Below are 20,329 nucleotides of genomic sequence, written 5' to 3'. Positions count from 1 at the left end.
CATCCGTGTTCTAGATTATTTATACAATAAATTGCTGAGGAAGTAAATTTTTCATCATGGCAGATGAATCGCACAAAGACATTGTTTATGATGGTTTTTAGCTCCCGGGGTTTTTTGCATATACTGGGATTTCTGTATGTATCTTGTCATGGGGCACTTTGGGAAAAAGAAAAAGAAACATTTATTTGCCTGTCGTGAGGCAACTTTAGGGGGAATATTTTTTTTTAATCTGATGCTTATCCTCCAACAGGACAGCCAGAGGAAATGGATATCCCTGTGCTGGTTACTCTGAGAGCCAGCTACAGTGGAGGTACCATCAGACCTGCAGTTAGGGAACTCCAAATAGGCTGCATACGAGCCAGTAAGAAGGTGATGCAACTGATATGAATCTTTTATCATCTAGAATGGTATTTATGTTTGAAATTTTGTCCCTCTTGTAGTCCTTTTACTTTACGAAGGTTTTCACATTTTGCTTGATAGAGCAGAATTTTACGACAAACTTGATGAGAAAACTGGCAGTCACAATCGAATTTATAAATTGGGTATTCAGTGCAATTAATACAATCCAGGCGACCAGAAGAATTGAAAAGATTGTTCTACATACACTTTTCTATCTGGCTAGGTCTTGGTCCAATGGCACAAATTTAGGGGATTGTGCTTAGCCCATTTACAGTGGCTTGCGAAACTATTTGGCCCGCTTGAACTTTGTGACCTTTTGCCACATTTCAGACTTCAAACATCAAGATATAAAACTGTAATTTCCTGTGAAGCATCAACAATAAGTGGGATACAATCATGAAGTCGAACACGCTTTATTGGATATTTTCAACTTTTTTAACAAATAAAAAACGAAAAGGTGGTTGTGCAAAATTATTGAGACCCTGTCCAGAAGTTCAGTGAGGATCTCTGAATGATTCAATGTTGATCTAAATGACTAATGATGATAAATGGAATCCACCTGTGTGTAATCAATTCTTTGCATTAATGCACCTTCACTGTGATAGTCTCAGAGGTTTGTTTAAAGCGCAGAGAGCATCATGAAGAACGAGAAACACACCAGACAGGTCCTAAATACTGTAGTGGAGAAGTTTAAAGCTGGATTTGGATACAAAAAGATTTCCCAAGCTTTAAACATCCCAAGGAGCACTGTGCAAGCAATAATACAGTGGGACCTCGCTACTTTGCGGTTCAACGTTCGCGGGTTCAGAGCTTACGGGTCTAAAAAAAAAAAGTAATAAAAAAAAAATATATATATATATATATATATATACTAGTATATATATATATATATATATATATATATATATATATTTATTTATTATTTTTTTTTTTTTTTAAGCATTTTTGAAGGGGCGTCGCTCCTTTGCGGATTTTCACTTTTCGCAGGTGGTTTTGGTCCCCAATAACCGTGATAACCAAGGGATTACTGTATTGAAATGGAAGGAGTATCAGACCACTGCAAATCTACCAAGATCAGGCCGTCCCCCTTAACTTTCATCTCATACAAGGAGAAAACTGATCAGTTTTATATCTTGATGTTTGAAGTGTGGCAAAAGGTCACAGGGTTCAAGGGGGCCAAATAGTTTTGCAAGCCGCTGTAAATATTGAAGATGCAGAGGATGTCTATCTGGTAATCGTCAGGTTCATTGTAGTGGCACTTGTTGACGTGGGAACACCAATACTGTTGCGATGGCTGAGAAAAATGAGCTGATCCGAGCGCTGACTGGCGCCTTTGAGATCCTCCTCCAATCTCGAGATGCTAACTCGGAGAATGCAATGACCATGCTGAGCACAGCCATGTATCTCAAGATTGAAGTCTTTGAGGTCAGAATGGTCAACAGTGACTTACAGACTAGCCAGGTTCATATGATGCAGATAGACTCGTTTCTTTTTTCTTTCTTTTTTTTAATAGTCTTGATAGCTAAAATTGAGACATGGTGTGGGATGAAGAAGAGATGACAAAGCAAGGGGAGAGAAATAGTGAAGGAAGAAAAATTTTATATCCATACATCCAAACTTTTTGTCTAATATTGTGTATGATTATGTTGAATCCGATGGTGTGATGAGAAATGATAATCTTTACATTTTTCGGTTAGACTTTATATTAAGTCATATGTTTATCTTTATCTTTTCTCATTGCAATATGTTGTGTGACTGAGTTAAAGGGAAAGATCTTCCTGTTTAAAAGTAATCCCAAATTCTTATACGTGCTAAATGTGAGAAAGTAGTGCATTGTTTTTTCATAAAATATATATTTTATTTGTATATTCCAACTATTTTCCGAGAATGCGTTTTGAAGACAGCATGTCTTTTCTTTGTTATCCTGAGCTGTGCTGCATCAGAGGAACACCAGCAACCTAGCAAGCCAGTCGCCATATTGTTTTATATGTTAGTCTAAAAGGATTTAGGCAAAGTTTTGGAATTTTCGTAGAGAATGCTCAAGCGTTGTGTTTCAGGTAGATGCAGTTATGGTAATGTACATCTAACAATTAAAATGCCAAACTGGCAAAAAAGGCACTGAGAGCGGCCAACAGGGTGCTAACCGATCCACAAAAGGCGGCTGCAATCTCGGTGGAAAAAGGTTGGCCCACCAAAAAACACGCAGTGAGCAACCCGGCTAATTGGAAACTAACGATGAATTGCAGCAACGGCTAAGAAACACTGCAAAACCAGCGCTCACAATAGACAAAAATCACATGGTGAGCAGCCAAGCTAACAGGGGACCAATAGCAAAAAGCGGCTACAGAATAAAACAAGGGACACGGCAAACCAGGCTAACCAAAATAAAATCACAAGGTGGGCAGCCAACGAATGCCAAACAGGAGCAAACAAAACAGAAAAGCCTTTGACAGCCTCGATGCTTACGGTCAGCTATTCGTACAAAATGATACCAACAGTCACATCCACAGAGAAAAACAAACGAAAAGCCACAATCGGCAACCTCCAAGCAGAAATGAGTGGTCTGCAATCTCTGTTCCCAAGAATTGCTCTCTGTTTCGGAGTTGGCCTCACATGTGTTAATGGGATTTGCCATTTTGAAAGTATTGTGTTCCTTAAATGATATCACAGCTCTACAGCAAACAAGCCAGTTGGCTCAACTTTGAGACTACATTTCTTGTGTCCCATGGCGCGCAAAATTGTTTGTAACATTCGCGGGGAGAAACACTACACAGTGGGCAGGGGACACCGTAACTGGTTGCCAGTAGCAGGGCACACAGAGACAGACAACTCACACTCTTCTTCACACCTAGGGACAATTTGGATTGGCCAATTAACCTGTTTTTAGAATGTGGGAGGAAGTGCCCAGAGGAAACCCACGCAGGCACAGGGAGAGCCTGCAAACTTCACACAGGGAGGCTTGCGGTAGCTTGACTTGAACCCTGAACCTCCGCACTGTGGGGCTGTGCGCTTACCACTTAGCTGCCATGCCGCCCGAACACTACACATTCTTTACTTAGTTGAACAAAGAAATTTCAGTTTGGGAATACCTCTCATGCATATATTTAAGTTTCAATAACCTTTGAAAGTGATTCCACCAACATGGATTTGATCATGACTATTTGTTTGGACCAACCCGTTCAGGTGAGTGAGTATAACTGGGACAACATGACATCCCTGCAGCAAATGGGCTTCAATGTGGATCCCAGCAGAGGCAATGTTGAGACCGGCACTAGACGCATCATCAAGCTCACATGGACACCACAAAGTGGGCACAAGGTGAGGATGATTGTACTTGAAGCTTCTGTTGAGTTGAAAATAAAGGCAACACAGTGTAAACATCCAGTGAAATTGCAAGCTATCTCAGTTCCAAAAGTTAAAGAACAAGTTATTTAAGTCGCGTGGTAACTATGTAAATTATTTTTGTTTCAGCCCAATGAAGTGGTGCAGATGTGTGTGCCTCTCACAGTAAAAGGTGATGAAACGAAGGTGTACAGCGTCACCTTGATGGCTTTAGTCTCCACTCATGTGGAATGATTCATTTTTTTGTTGCAGTTGTTGTTGTAAACCAAATATATCATTGCTTATCAAGTAGGTAATAAAAGCATCACAGCAGTGCATGATTAGCGCCTGTGTGGCACAGTTCTGAGGTCATAGGATCAAACCTTCCTGTGCGTAGTTTGCATGTTCTCCCCGTGCTAGTGTGGGTTTCTTTCGGGCACTCCGGTTTCCTCCCACATTCTAAAAAGATGCATGTCAGGTTAATTGGCCGGTCCAAATTGTCCCTAGGTGTGAATGAGCGAGTGAGTTGTCTGTCTCTGTGTGCCCTGCAAGTGGCTGGCAACCAGTTCAGGGTGTCCTCTGCCCGAAACTAGCTGGGATGGGTTTCAACACCCCCCGTGATCTTACTGAGGATAAGCGATGCAGATAATGGATGGATGGAAGTAGTTAATATGTGTTAAGGCAGAGGTGTCAAAGTCAAACATTATAAAAGACATGCCCTCTCTAGTAGGTGCTACAGGTCCCTCGAAACAAGGACAAATAGGCTCAGGGACAGCTTCTTCCCTAGGGCCATTGCCACCCCAAAAAAGCATACAAAACTGTGGATTTTTTTTTCCTGATAAATATTGCACGGGACTGTGAAAATGTATACTTTGTGACTTATTTGGTTTTTTTTTTGTTCATGCTAATTTCACTTCTTTCATTGCACAATTGTTATGTTGCATTATTCTTTTTCATTCACAAACATTGCTCTATGACAATAACTTAAGCCAGTCTCTTAGCACTCTGTTGCAAATATTTTTTCTGCCTTTTATCCTAATGGTCTTTTATGTTTTGTTTTGTTTTGCCTTTAAACTCTTTATTATGTTTACCGTGTCAAATCTCATTGCATGCAATGTTTCACGTTGATATCAATGATAATAAAGACAATTTAATTCAATTTGATTGGATTGGATTGCAATATAATACAATTTTGTTGAAAAATCACCATTCCTATTCCCAAGCCCACGCGTCCATGCGCACCGCAGTGGCTCTGAGGGAAGGAGAGAGGCGGGGTTGTATATGTCGAAAATCCCCCTTACAGATTGCTCACAAATAAAATATGTCAAGTCAAGTCAAGTCATTTTTATTTGTATAGCCCTAAATCACGAAGAGTCTCAAAGGGCTTCACAGATTGTTACACTATATTACACAAACTATTTTCAACCGACAAGAGGAGTAGGTTATTCGTATGCAATGGAGTAGAAGTGAGTTTTAAGTTTAGATTTAAACATTTCCACTGAGGTTGCAGATCGAATCTCAGGGGGAAGAGCATTCCACAGCACCGGTGCCCGGATGGAGAACGCTCTCGAACCAGCAGAAGACTTCTTTGCTCTCGGGATCATCAGAAGACCAGCACTCTCAGATCGTAGGCTTCGGCCCGGGACATAGTGGCAGATCAGATCTGAAAGATAAGAGGGAGCAAGTCCATGTATGATTTTGTACAATACTAAGAGAACTTTGAAGTCACATCTTTGGCTAACTGGGAGCCAATGCAGGTTAGCCAAAATCGGTGTTATGTGATCGTACTTTTTTGTCCTGGTTAAGAGCCTCGCTGCGGCATTTTGTACTAGCTGAAGAGACTTGATTCTGGACTTCGGGAGACCGGAGAGTAGTGCATTGCAGTAATCGAGACGGGAGGTAACAAATGCATGAATTAATGTTTCCGCATCAGACTGAGACAGTATTGAACGGATTTTAGCAATGTTGCGAAGATGGAAGAAGGCAGTTCTAGTAATTTGTTTTACATGCATCTCAAAGGATAGTTCAGGGTCAAATATGACACCTAAATTTTTAACTGAGTCACTCTGTGTGATGTGACATTTGTCAATGTTCACAGCAGTTTTTGAGAATAAGTCCCGGCATTTAGAAGGACCAATGACTAACATTTCAGTCTTTTCAGAGTTAAGACGCAAGAAGTTGAGTGACATCCACTCTTTTATCTCAGTGAGACAGGCCTCCAAATTTCCACAGTTTAGTGTGGAAGATTCCTCCAACGGAAGATATAGTTGAGTGTCGTCTGCATAGCAATGGAAGCTGATATTGTACTTGCGAATAATATCACCTAACGGAAGCATGTAAATGTTGAAAAGTAGGGGGCCGAGCACTGAACCCTGCGGAACACCGCAGGTAACATTAAAGGGCTCAGATGTCGTTTCACCATATTTAACACAGTGTGTCCTATCTGAGAGGTAGGATTTGAACCACGAGAGGACAGCTCCTGAGAGACCAATCCATTTTTCCAACCGTTCTAGTAGGATATTGTGGCGCACTGTGTCAAAAGCAGCACTAAATTCAGGTTTTCTTCGGGCCTAGTTGCTTTAATCAGGTAAATTTTTTTGACCTGGCTGGGCCGGGATTTAATACTCACGGGCCGGGTCGGGTCGGGATTGATATTTTTAGGGCCGATCTTACCTCTGATCTCAGGGGCTGTGGAGAACTCCTTGCAGACAACACCCAACCAGCGGGCTTTGACTTTGAACATATGTGTATAAAGGTGTCATTCTACATAAATGCAGAGTACAAACAAAATAATAAAATAATAACATTTTAACACAAACGGAATACATTATTTCATTAAATGTGGAAGCTGCTCTTTCATACTGTATAATTGTTGTACACTACTTCCCAAATAACTAAATACTCACTTATTCGTACTCTTTTTGGCTACCATCGCTGTTGAACCGGCTTCACCCCTCGAGTTGGCTGCATCTCGAATCGAGGCCAACCACGTCTGGTGATCCTGCCCCGCGGTAGCCATGAGCCAAAAGACATTCTTGATTCCAGTAACATAGACTGTAGAGATGAGGGCCCCGAGTTTTGTTTCACCGTTTTGATCCAGGTCTTCCGCTGTCCCCCACGGCGTTTCATCAAGCTCAGCCTGGGTGGCTGTTCAATGGCTTCTCAAATAAAATTGCCCGATTTTCGATGAAGAGCAAGGCCAAACAAATGTAGTCGCCTCATGAAGATGGTTTTGGAGAGGGAAGACATCTTGCAGCACATGTGGAACATAGTGTTTGATATGAAATGCTGCCAGAAAACCTAAAGGATAAAGCTTAGACACTGATATATTAAGCACCCCAAGTTTATGGTGATCAGTGACCTGTATAGGCCACATTTCACAGCCATAAAGAGGATGGTACAAGAGCTTAATAGATTCTGATCTTTGTTCTCAAAGTGACTTCATGTCAGTATCATAGGCGGGTGTGAAGACAGTTGAAGGCAAGAGTAGCGTTGTTAAGGTTGTTGAGCATGTCTTCTTTGCTTTGGCCGGTTTAGGTGAACATGGAGTTAAGGTACTTGAATCGGTCGACCTCTTCAAGTCTGTCCCCGTTGAGGGTTATAGGCTGTTTTCAACTGAAAGCGTTCCCGCAATCGGGAGCTTTCTTCCCTAGCCGTTAATCTTCATACCCACATTAGCATCATTGGATTGCATCGCATTAACATCCTGTTGGATGTGGTCAAAGTTGTCGCAAAAAATGGCAATGTTGTCAGCATTGTCAAGGCCCATCAATGGTATAATTGAACAATGTCATTGAGAGAACGCAGCCTTGTCAAATAAATGGGATTCCTGACAATAGGTGCTAACCTTAATGCGTCTTTATTCCGATTCAGCAGCATCGGTGGGATGCCATCTGTATGCATGATCTGTTTAAGTATTCCATAGGCATTGGAATCAAAAGTCACTTCAAAATATGATGAAATAGACAATGGTCTTTTGCTGATAGCACCAACGGTTCTCGGGTACCCGGCGGAGAGTGAAGATTTATTCAGTGGACCCATTGATTTGGTCTTGTGGGCATGTTTCGTTGATGTTGAAACCGTTTCAGCAGGACAGTAGTGATGACTCTAGAGCCAAGTCAATAAGACTTATACCTCGGGAGTTGCTGTAGCATCGTTTGCCGCCTATTTTGAAGAAGGGGAGAAGGACTGCATTGCTCCAGTCCTAAGGAAGGGTTTCAGACTCCCACACCCGGGTGATAATATGGTGAAGGGAAGGCGTGAGTGAGTCACAACTAGGGTTGAACATTTCAATAGCAGTCAACATGAATAGTTTTTAGATTTTTTTATTTTATAAGGGTTATACAAAAAAACAAGACTTGACTATTCATTATTCCAATTACACAACAGCACATCAAAGAGATACATCTGCCATATCTAAATAATTTTAAATGTGACAAATATCACAAAACCTTCAACCCACTTGCTATACTTGCACCACGCTGTGTGATGTGTTTGTGCTCTTTGTGCCAATAATGGCTTTGTTGTAAACAGATAAGTATTCTTTGTATCAACGTACTAAACTCCAAATAATAAGGTGACAAATGCTACAATTGTTTTACAGTGCGACACAACCCATCTGCAAAGCTGCTTCTTAACTGCCTTGCTTTTCAAAAAAAGGAAACGGTTGCGGCAGTACAGTGATTGAGCACTGTGCCCTCGCAACCCTTTCTCACGCTCACTTTTCGGGCGTTGCCTGGATATTTCCTCATTTGAGCCTGTTAACATCACTAAAGTAAGGAACAAAGTCATTTTTTCTTCTTGTTATGTTACCGAGTGTCTGCAACGACACTGAAATCCGCATGTTTAATGTTTTTGTGTTGTCAACTTGAAATCTGTGAATTTCAAATCTCAATCCGCAAAATATTTGGGACTTTATTAACTTTATTGAGTCTGTGCTCCTACCATACAAAAAAACCTCCACCAAATTCATATTTTTCTGATGCCAGACTATGTAAGAATTCAATAGTTTGTCAGGGCCATCTTTAGTTTGAAATCTTAATCCTATAGATTGAATACAGGCTGTTGCAAAAGTATTAGCCACATTTTGACATTGAATATCCCAGAAAATAGTAAGGATATAAAAACTCATCCGGTTGACTCAGAAAGCTTGTAATCTCAATTTTAACCTTGAATTTTAAAAAAAATTCAATAGGAGCACCATTGGTCACATGACACACATCAAGCTGAGAGTCAAATTCTTGCCAAACGCATCTCAGCATCGCATTGTCTTGTTCTTCCTGTCTTCAATTCATCCACGTCTCTTGGAATATGCCAATCGTCTCACAAATCCCTACAAAAAATAATGACATGGTGTGAGATCTGGATGGCTAACACATGAGATTGTGATTATTCTACCCAGACCGTCCAAGACACCTATCTGGGCAGTGTTGTTTTACTGAGGCTCCAGTGTGGTGGCGCTGCATTCTGTTGTAAAATCACTAGACACTTTCTCACTCAATACATCCAATAACTAGTTCTCCAGCTTGTGGAGGTACGTCTCTCCATTGACTGTGTAATGCTGGTTAACTTTGCCATTTACTTGGAATGTCGCCTCATCGCCAAAAACAATCCGGTCGTCAAATCTTTCAACATTCCTTTTAGCTGGGCATAAGTAACCATCCATTATCAATTTACCATGCTATATCACAATGGACTTTTTTTCTGGTGGCTCCTTTATGAATTTTCGGAGAAATGCGTGTTGAACAACAGTCCAGTAAATTCAAGCACAAAAGATGCCTTTTCTGGTGGAGTAAGCACCATGACTGCATCTGTTTTTTTTAAATCAATAGCCTTCCAGAAAAATTAATACAGCTAACCTTTAAAGGGCACAACCTTTATCTTACTACCATTTATAGTTGAGGTGATACGGGTCTTCAAATGTACCCAAGACTTTTGGAACACTCTGTTCATTGCCATGACTGAAAAAACCCAGAAGCTTGTGGAATATTATCTAATTCAGGACCAATCGTATTTGAAAACATTTTCAAGTCGCTCTTTTTTTTAACAGACTTTTGAATTGTGTGTATATACCTGGGGTTTTATTTGAAATTAATATCACAATTGGGAGAATAAATTATTGAATCAACGCTGTCTTTATTTGCCTGTCACAAATTACAAAATAAGATGCTATGTCACTACATGGTACAGTGCAAAAGACGTAGGGAGCTAATAGATGTGTTGAAGACGTGTGACAATGACGATTTCTGTTTGTGAACCGCAAGTAGTATTTTTTTAGATTTTCCTTTGATATATGTGGGCAGCACTGGCAGCACGGTGGCGCAGTGGTTAGCGCATGTGCGGCACAGTTCATGCCTTGGGAACCTCCTGCGTGGGTTCAAATCCAGCTCCAGACTTACTGTGCGGAGTTTGTATGTTCTCCCGGTGCTTGCGGGGGTTTCCTCCGGGCACTCCGGTTTCCTCCTACATTCCAAAGACATGCATTTCAGGTGAATTGGCCGGTTCAAATTGTCCCTAGGTGTGACTGAGAGAGTTGTCTGTCCCCGTGTGCCCTGCGATTGGCTGTCAACCAGTTCAGGGTGTCCCCTGCCCACTGCCCGATGACTGCCTGGATGGGCTCCAGCACCCCCACGACCCTACTGAGGATAAGCGGTGTAGCTAATGAGATGAGATAAGTTGAATTTTTTTTCCAGTTGTTTCCAGGGCCGAGCGCCTTCAAGTTCAAGCGAATAAGTTCCTAAGCGCCAAAAGAATTTGTCTCTAATTAAAAAGCTACAACTTGAAGGACACTGGCAAGCTTATCAGGCGACTCCTATCTGTTATGAAACAATGAACCACTATGGTGTCCGAAACTCCTTTTGCTAACCCGTTACATAAAGCTCTGCAACTTGAAAGCCACTGGCAAGCTTCTCAGACGACTCCTATATGTTATCAAACAATGAACTACTGTGGTGTATCACATGAATCATTCTGCTTCTGGGAAAGAAATCTGCTAAAAAAGGTATGACCTTCAAGTATATTGTTATGTTAGCTTGCCCATAAGTGGAAGAGTGTACTCTCTTCTTTCCATGTTTATTGTTAGGTTAGAGTGCCCTTTAGTGGCCAGCAGTGTATATTACACCATGTAACCAAATCGTTCAAACAGAATATGTGCACGTGGTTTATTCTATCCTCCAATCAGAATCTATGTAACGGTATAAGAAAGGCGCTCATGCTTCAGTCCGTGGGATCTCAGTTCACAGCAATCTACAGTAAGAGTGCAATTCGCCTTGTTTTTGATGTGCTTGCTTTTTTTTAATAAATACGTTTGTTTGTAACTAATACAGAGTCTCTTATTTCATCCTGAGGTCGTTTTGAACCTGACAAAGATTTGGTTTTTTTTTTCTAGGTATAATTTAAAATAAAATGTAATGTGCAAAACTGTATGTAAGATTTTATTTTATCATTACAGCTCTTTCGGCTGCTAGTTGGGTTGATTGACTGCTAATTAATTACTACAAACCTAAACCTGAATGGAGCCACAAGTGTGATTTACACAAAGGCATTATGATAACGAAGAAATCCTACAGACTGTGGATATGAACAGCAGATGTCAGTAATGCCTTAGAGTTGTCCAATGACCTCTCTCATCTCAGATACACGCAGTAAGCATTTATCACAGATTGTAGGAGATTATACTAAAGAAGATTAATGCACACCAACCTGCCTATAAAAAGCAAGGTCATTATGAGCTTAGCTTGGTGTAATGTCCCTGGCTTTTACGAAGCGTGTGCTACATCATAATAGGCAAATATTGACTGCGTTAATTTGCTGCTTTTTCTAATCGGATTTTTGCTCTGCTCTAATATGCTAATGGGTCTTGTTGCTACTTAGTCTTTGACTGTGCTGTCCCTGTATATAAAGTCAACACCCACTGGGTTTATCAAAATTGAAGCACTGTATTTTTGTCATGGGCAAACCATTCGAACTAAGCACCCTTAAACTTCCCTATGCCTTTGTTTTTAATCTTTGTTTCTTAGATTTGTTTTTTACGTTATACGTTTTTCCTGTTTTAAAAATCCACACATGCAAAGGAGGTTGCATTGGATGCCAGTTTGTTATTTTGACTATATTACGGTACCTCGTTGTTGTTCTTTGTTTTGACTATTTCAGACTGTTTACATCATTGCAAATCATTTTGCTGTTCTTTGATTACTGCACTCTTTTGTAACTTAGGAGATTTGTTAAAAAAAGGGCTCAGAGAAGGGCTTTTAGTACAAGTTGGATTTTTTATATGAAATTAGGGTTTTCTCCTGTTCTCCTCGCAAATTTAAAATCCATTGATGTCTTCTGTCCTCATTCTGTGTGTCTACTAAACTCTGAAGTTTTCTTGACAAGTAAAATCCACATTATTATTGTTCATGGTCCAAGTCAACTCGAGTGAGTGATGATGATGAAAACGCTTCATATCAGGTCCCCCACCCCAGAAAAAATAAATTCAGTAAAAAAATCCCACCACAAATCTTCTAGTCAAGTCAAGTCATGTTTATTTGTATAGCCCTTAATCACAAAGAGTCTCAAAGGGCTGCACAGATCAAAGACTATTGCAAACTACAGACTATTATGACACAATCCCCTCATCTAAAACCTACATGAGGGCAAATGATACACATATTATCAACATAAAATATATGTTATTCATATGCTATAGAATAGAAGTGTGTTTAAAGCTTAGATTTAAACATTTCCACTGAGGTTGCAGATCGAATCTCAGGGGGAAGAGCATTCCACAGCACCGAGGCCCGAATAGAGAACGCTCTTGAACCTGCGAATCTCTTCTTGGCACTTGGGATCACTAGTAGACCAGCGTTTTCAGAGCGAAGTTCTCCGGACCGGAACATAGAGGGAAATTAAATCTGAAAGATATGAGGGAGTAAGTCCATGCATGATTTTGTATAATACCAACAGAACCTTAAAATCACATCTTAAGCTCACAGGGAGCCAATGCAGGTTAGCTAAAATCGGGGTAATGTGATCAAACGTTCTTGTCTTAGTTAAAAGCCTTTTTGTAATAGATAGATAGATAGATACTTTATTCATCCCCGTAGGGAAATTCACACTTCCAGCAGTCTCCTTTGTTGTTTATTAACAGATTAACAGGATGCCCTCGGGGTGCTTTGTTGTAGTTTAGCCACAGCGGAGTGGATGACGTCACACGCTAGTCCAAAGGTTCAACGTCCCTGCAGCAGATGGAAATCTTTGTACCCAGGGATACACCACCTCGTGTTAGCAAGTCCACCTCCTCTCCGCTTCCCGCAGGCTTTCGTGTCTCTGTCTAACAGCGCTGAAGCCGGGTAGCTCCGGATAGCTCCGGTAGCTCCGGGTAGCCACACGTTAGCATCCGGGATGCTAGACGTGAGCCACGTTTCCATAAAACAGAGCAAACTGCACTTCCTGTGCGCTTTGATGTTTTTCACCAGCACAGCTAGTTCGTCGGTCTTATTTGGTAGAAAGTTCACATTTACCATGATTACTGACAGTACCGAAGACTTATAACGCAGCTAGCCGCTTAGCTTAGCTAGCTCCGGCTCTCCATCCATGATAGGGCCCCCTCATCACCCGGCACGAGAATTCTTCAGGGCTAGGAGTTCATTCCTCAAATAAATGCATTCTTGTGCGTTGAATCCCATAACGATAGGATAGAAAGTAATACTAGCTGAAGGCTCTTGATTTTGGACTTCGGGAGAGTAGTGCATTACAGTAATCAAGACGGGATGTAACAAACGCATGAGTTATAATCTCCCCATCCTACTGAGACAGCATAGGGCGAATTTTAGCAATGTTGCAAAGATGGTAAAAAGCTGTTGTAGTAATATTCCTAACGTGTGTTTGAAAGGACAGATCCAAATTAATGATTATTTTTCATAGTTTAATTGTTCACCATGTTTTAATAGTTCATTGTGTGTTATTTAGCGCCTTCTAGGGGTAAAAAAATTAAAACCATGTTAATTTGAATAATAAGAAACAAAATGTGAACTGAAATGGACATTCTGTTAACTACACGTAAGGGGTCCAGAAATTTGTATTTATTTTACAAAATATGAGGTCCATTTCCAAGAGGGAGCTGAGACGATTGTCTGTCATCTTGCTGCCTTGGGTACCCCAAAAACCTTGTGAAAGTCTGGGCAAAAAAATGAGAAGAAAGATTGTGCACCACCTGGCCCTGCCCCCAAACCTCTTAAACAAAATTCCTTGTTGTTTCCTCTCTTTTCTTAGCGCTTCTATTACAAGCCCGACTCCATACCTGTCAACCTGTACGCTTTTGCCATACAAAGTACGTTTATAATGCATTACAAGACGTTTACGACGTACGAGAAAATCTGTACCGAAAAACGCAAATTTGTCAACTATGGGTACCATCCGGTGTACACCGACTATCACGAAACGGCAAATCAATCAAGTTAAACGAATTCGCCGCGGTAGCCTCTATCTCGGTATCGTATTTTTTGTTTCAAACAAAGCGAGCTACTGTACGCATGCGTCTGCCGATGTCGTGCCCAATTTCGACTCCCCTGCAAAATCCTCCCACCCTCGCGTTAACGTGCATTCTACTGTGCTTCCGACAATAGCGATCGTATTCTATATAATAAGCTTATTAAAACAATAAAGTTCTGTCCCTGTTAAATAGTCTGTTTGAAATTTAAAATACAAACATCAATGTTTGATAATGTGGTTTGGTTTTCAAAATAGAAATGCCAACCCATTTTTTCCTCCTAAAAATATCTTTATTTGAAAATTTAAATTTAAAGTATTATCAATGTACAATATAACATCTTAAACTAAATAAATTTTGAAAAAAAATATATGGTGTAAGATTTGTTTGTATTTTGTAAGGGAAAATACGACCGTTTTTAAGGGCATGGAGCCGTGGGGGTTAACAGGTATGCGACTCGTTGGAGATTGACTTTACACCACCCAAAAATGTACAGATTTCAGCAAAATCTGAACCGTGCATCATGTAGTGATGAGTAAAGCAGCAAGGGGGCGTCATTGTGTCTATTCAGTGTTATTATTTTGCTCCTCGGTTGACAAAAAACTGTGAAATTAGTCCCGCAACCACTTTGATTTTTGGATTCTTCTCTCTGGTAAGTAGTTGTTGTGTTGTTGTTTTTTTGTGCATAGTTCTCGTGTGGAAGAACATTTTTCAACAATGCACTCCCCCTCCCTTATTGATGACCACTTCAACTTCAGTTTGTATGACTGAGCATTTGTGTAACCCTGCATTCAGCAATGAAAACATTCCAGAAAGAGCTCGGTTGATTTTGTTTTATTTCTAAATGACAGGTCTCCGAGATATATTTGAAAGACTAATGCTGCATTCCATAAAATTGGTAAATCGTATATTTCTCCTCGAATGGTACCAGAGAGAACCTAACAGTAATCCAAAAAAGGTGTGAAGTTGGGGTTTTCAACCTCTGATTAAGAAGATATCTTTGGAATGACACTCAAGTTGGGGGATCCTAGTTGTGAAGTCGGGGTACATATCATTTCACTTGGTTGAAGGTTGGAAAAGTCCGACATCACACTTTTCTGAAATGCAGCACAAGGCTAGCTTTATCCATTGTTAGATTGAACGATACAGAAAAAAAGCCGTTATCGCGGTGATTTAGAGGCGATGTCTCCACCTCACTGACCGTTCTGTCCAAATAAAAAAATTATAATAAAAAATGTGGTTTGGTCACTTTCAGACTTTATAGTTTGTATTCTTACTTTTGCGTTGTAGCATTTATTTTTGGTTGAACTAAACCAGGGGCCGGCAAACCAAATTTTTTGAAACAGCCAAAACAGATCCAAAAACGAAGCACAAATATGTCGAAAAAAGTGTAAGAAAAATGACAATTCTTCATCAAATTTAGCTATTTGAAATGCATTCTAAATATGTTTAAAGCTTTGGAAGATGCTAAGAATATTTGTTTCATATTTGTTCTCCTTCAAATAACCATCCATCCATTGTCTTCCGCTTATCCGGGGTCGGGTCGCGGGGGGCATCAGCCCTAAAAGGGAAGCCCAGTCCCTATCCCCAGCCACCTCTTCCAGCTCATCCGACGGGATCCCGAGGCGTTCCAAGGCCAGCCTAGAGACATGGTCCCTCCAGCGTGTCCTGGGTCGCCCCGCGGCCTCCTGCCGGTGGGACATGTTCAGAACACCTCCCGGGGGAGGCGTCCTTATCAGATGCCCAAGCCACCTCAACTGGCTCCTCTCAATGCGGAGGAGCAGTGGCTCTACAGCAGGGGTGTCAAACTCATTTTAACTCGGGGGCCACACGATAGAACAAACATTCTGTCGGGGGTCGGACTAGTCGATTAAAGAGAAAGAAAAAGAGAGATAAAGAAATAAGAGAAAGAGGGAGGGAAAAGAAGAGAGGGTGGGACAAAGAAAGAAAAAGAGAGCGAGAGGGAGAAACAAAAGATAAAAAGTCGTGAGAGAGGGGGAAAAGAAAGGGAGAGGAAGAAAGAAATCCAAAGAGAAATAGAGTGACAGAAGGAAAAAAAAAGAGAAAAAGTGTAAAGGGTATGAAGAGAGAAAGAGAAAAGGAAAAAAGGAAGTTAGAGCAAAAGAGGTTAAAAGACACAGTAAGAGACAAAGATCAACAAAGGAAGAGAAAAAAAGAGATACAGAGAGTGAAAGAGACAGAGTGGGAGAAAAGGTGGAAAACAGAGAGAGAGAGAAATACAAGTACAGTGTCTTTGTGAGAGGCATCTGGCTTTGGCAACATCAAGTTGACATATTTCAACCTGCAGCTTGTTTTTCTCTAGCGCTTCTCTGAGTGTTAGCGGGCCTGATCTGGCCCGCGGGCCGCCTGTTCGACACCTGTGCTCTACAGAGTCCTTCCCCGATGACTGAGCTTCTCACCTTATCTCTAAGGGAGAACCCAGACACCCTGCTAGGGAAACTCATTTCAGCCACTTGTATCCGGGATCGTTGGAGGGATGGATGGATGTTTGTTCTCCTTCAAATAACCATCATAAAATATTATGTAGATATTTTCCTCACTATGTTTTTCTATTTTTATACATTTCTGAAAAAGCTCCAGGGAGACACTAGGGCAGCCTTAAAGAGCCACATGTGGCCTCGGAGCGGCGAGTCAGACTACGCAATTTAGCGACATCTAGTGGTCAAATAAGTTTAAGTGTCCCTTTAAGGTTCACAATACTGTCATGTCTTCAAACAACAATTTCCTAACTTTTCACTGGCCTCTCCGAGAGCATCACTTCAGACGATAAACGTATCCCCGGGTGGCCTGACGGCAAGCTTAAGGAGCTTCACAACACATGCATGCAGACATGCAGGAGCGTATCCAGGGGCAACTAAATCTCAACATCAGAAACCGAGGCCCGATGAGTCCCGATGGAAACTCCCACCCAGAGACGCTGCATGACAAACAAACACATACTGGCTTAGTGTTTCCAACTCGTTGCTTCACCGGGGACTTGATTAGATGGCGACTATGTACACAATGCTCCATAAATGAGCGCTTAGCGTAAAACAAGCTTGCATGGGCATTTTTCCACACAATTAGAAGTTAATATATATCTATATCTATCCAGATGGATAGATAGAAATGTATAGATATATATAGATAGATAGATATACTCAGAGCAGAAGGGTTATCCTGCTACTGGTAACCATGGAAACCAGAGCTATCTCATGTGGGGAACAAACCCCAACCCAAAAAAAAGGTGGAGTACCGGGGGTTGTTGCTTCGTAATTGCAAAAACGTACAACGGTAACAGAAATTGATCAATGTACATTTTTTTGAGGGGAGAAACAGATGAAGCAAATTACCACACAGACACGCAGCGCTTCAAGGGCCTGAATCAGCCAAATCGCAGGAGAAAGACAATCTTCCCCAGTTGACTAGGTAAAAGTAATGGTGCACCCTGTGCTAATTGCTAGCCATATAGATTATATTATGTAGGGTATCTTATCATGTAAGCCGAATGATAAAACATGATACCGAAAAACAAAGTTAAAATGTTTAAGGTGTCATTCATTTACTGATCTAGCCCGCCAGAGAACAAAGTCTGAATTTTCTTCATTCTAAACAAAACGGAATTCCTCTTCTTACTTTCCCAAAAAAGATTCGTCCGCTTACCGCTTACCCCAGCGTTTTGGAGGGTCTGGGGCTCTCTCGGTGGCACGGCAGCAAAGTGGTTACAGTTCTGTGGCCACGGGTTCTAATTCAGCTACCTTCCTGTTAGGGGTTTGAATGTTCTCCCCGTGCTTGCGTGGGATTTGTCTGGCCATGTCAGGTTAATTGGCCTGTCCAAATTGTCTCTAGGTGGGAATGCTCGAGTGAGTGTTCTGTCTCTATGTGCCCTGCGAATGGCTGGCAACCAGTTCAGAGTGTCCCCTGCCCACTGTCCGAAGATAGCTGGGATGGGCTCCAGCACCCCTGCGACCCTACTGAGGATTAGCGGTGCAGACAATAGATGGATGGTGCTCTCTCCTCCACAGCTTGGTGATCTCTTCTCTTCTTCTTGGGTTTAACCTCGCCTGGCATCCATCCTCTCAGTGCATTACTGTCCCTTTTCGCCACATCCTCGTCACCATTCCACTTCTCAAACCCTGTGAAAAAATCCCTATGTACTCCTTAAAAAATGTAAAACAAACCTCCGTTGAAGTCCACTGTTCGAGTCGACGAATAATATTTCCATTACTCCTTTTCCCTCCAGCCCTTCCCTTGTGTCCTCCATCTGAACATTGTACTTAATGCAGTCTATCATTATATGCTCCACTGACTCTTCCCTTAGACAGTCCTCACACAATCCAGTGACATGTTTTCTCATCAATTTCAATATTTTGTTTAAGGCAGCGTCTCCAATCCATAAATGTGACAACACAGTCATCCCCCTTCTGCATTCACCATCAAATGCCGTCCCAACATAGCATTGAACCTTATACATGTGTCGCCCTCTGAATATCTCCATCCCGCATACGCTGCCATTTCTTAAGTATCCCCCTTAATTATACAATTAGCTTTTGCTCTACTCATGCTCACACGTATTTCAAACCAGTGCCCTTTTCGCCAACTTGTCCGCTTTTGTTATTCCCCTGCACCTCCACATGTGCCGGCACCCAACAAAATGTGACCTGCCTCCCCTTCCTATGTTTTTTTCTGTTAAGAATTTGATTTAGAATGTCGTGCCTACTTGCGGAATGAAATGACATAATGCTTTTGAGGACTGATGCCGAACCTTAGCATATTAGCGTCTTTTTATTTACTCCAATCTCCACCCACTTGAGTGCCACCAACAGCCCTAGACTATCACCACTTTTTCAAATACAGCTCCTTCAGTAATTGGCAGACTTGCCTCAGATGTAACCACTCCCAAGAGCCAATATATTGCAGGGCTTGTACTGGGAAGTAACAGTGAATCACAACCTCACCAATAGAAAAGGGTCAGTACAGCCTGTCTTGTAGGGTGGGACCTAGAATTACCAAAAACAAAGGCACATGATTATCAATTATATTGGTATTTATTGGGGGTGCCTTGACACAAAACCTAGCTAAAATTCTCCCAGGGGCTTAAAGTGCAACTGTGTAAATATTCACAAGAATTGGATCAGCTGTTTTGGAGCCCTTTAGCCACATACAATTACACACACACGCACGTATGAGCACACACCCACACAAACACACACAAATTGGGATTTATAATTTAATTTAGATTAGATTAGGGCAGCACGGCAGCGCAGTGGTTAACGCGTGTGCGGCACAGTTCTGAGGTCATAAGATCAAACCTTCCTGTGTGGAGTTCTCATACTACCCCCGTGCCTGCACGGGTTTCCTTCGGGCAATCCGGTTTCCTCCCACATTCCAAAAACATGCATGTCAGGTTAAATAGCCGGTCTAAATTGTCCCTAGGTGTGAATGAGCGAGTGAGTTGTCTGTTGTGTGCCCTGCGACTGGCTGCCAACCAGTTCAGGGTGTCCCCTGCCCACTGCCTTAAGACAGCTGGGATGGGCTCCAGCACCCCCGCGATCCTACTGGGGATAAGCGGTGCAGATAATGAATGGATGGATAGATTATATTAGACAGAGAGACAGACATACAGAGAGGACCTACCATTTTAGATTAGGTATATTTAGGTTAGAGAGATCAGATTGTAGCATAATTCCTGGTGCCCAATCAGTGATTTTTTGTTTTGTTTGTTTTTTACTATCGGGCCGATAATTGTGACATCATGGGGAGAACATGAAAACAGCACAGTAAAAGACCCAAGTTGAGCATACAACCCAAAACTGCAAATATTTTGCAAGTGGACATCATGTATCTAAAACCATACAAAGACTAGTTCTGACCAACACATTCAAATAGTGGGCTTAACAGGGCAAAACTCACTATACAGCCAATATCGCCCATGGGACCAAAACACTCCCAGAAGACAACGCAGTTCCATGTCTCTAAAGTAACGCTCCGAATGAATATCCAGTAACTCCCTGGGAGCTCATAATGACTTCGGCATCTGTTTGTCTTTAATCCAGGAACATGTCCAGGAAGTGAATAGAAAAGAAAAAAACGCTGAATCAGCATTTGGGAATTGTAATCAGAATTTGAAAGAACCAT

General features: G+C 41.5%; 1 protein-coding gene across 1 annotated transcript in view; it reads left to right on the top strand.

Moving 5' to 3' along the window:
• Positions 1-4,650, top strand: part of cfap74 (cilia and flagella associated protein 74) — a 66,146-nt gene extending 61,496 nt beyond the window's left edge. Inside the window, 3 exon segments of the mRNA XM_088331681.1 lie at positions 251-369; positions 3,583-3,717; positions 3,871-4,650. Coding sequence (XP_088187807.1) covers positions 251-369; positions 3,583-3,717; positions 3,871-3,975 — 359 coding nt within the window. The 3' untranslated portion in view covers positions 3,976-4,650.
• Positions 4,651-20,329: the final 15,679 nt, after the last annotated feature.

The sequence above is a fragment of the Urocampus carinirostris genome, chromosome 3, assembly GCF_059441175.1.
Source record: "Urocampus carinirostris isolate Australia breed hairy pipefish chromosome 3, RoL_Ucar_1.0, whole genome shotgun sequence".
NCBI lineage: Eukaryota > Metazoa > Chordata > Actinopteri > Syngnathiformes > Syngnathidae > Urocampus > Urocampus carinirostris.
Note: the sequence above shows the minus strand (reverse complement) of the source record. Positions and strands in the feature narration are given on the sequence as shown.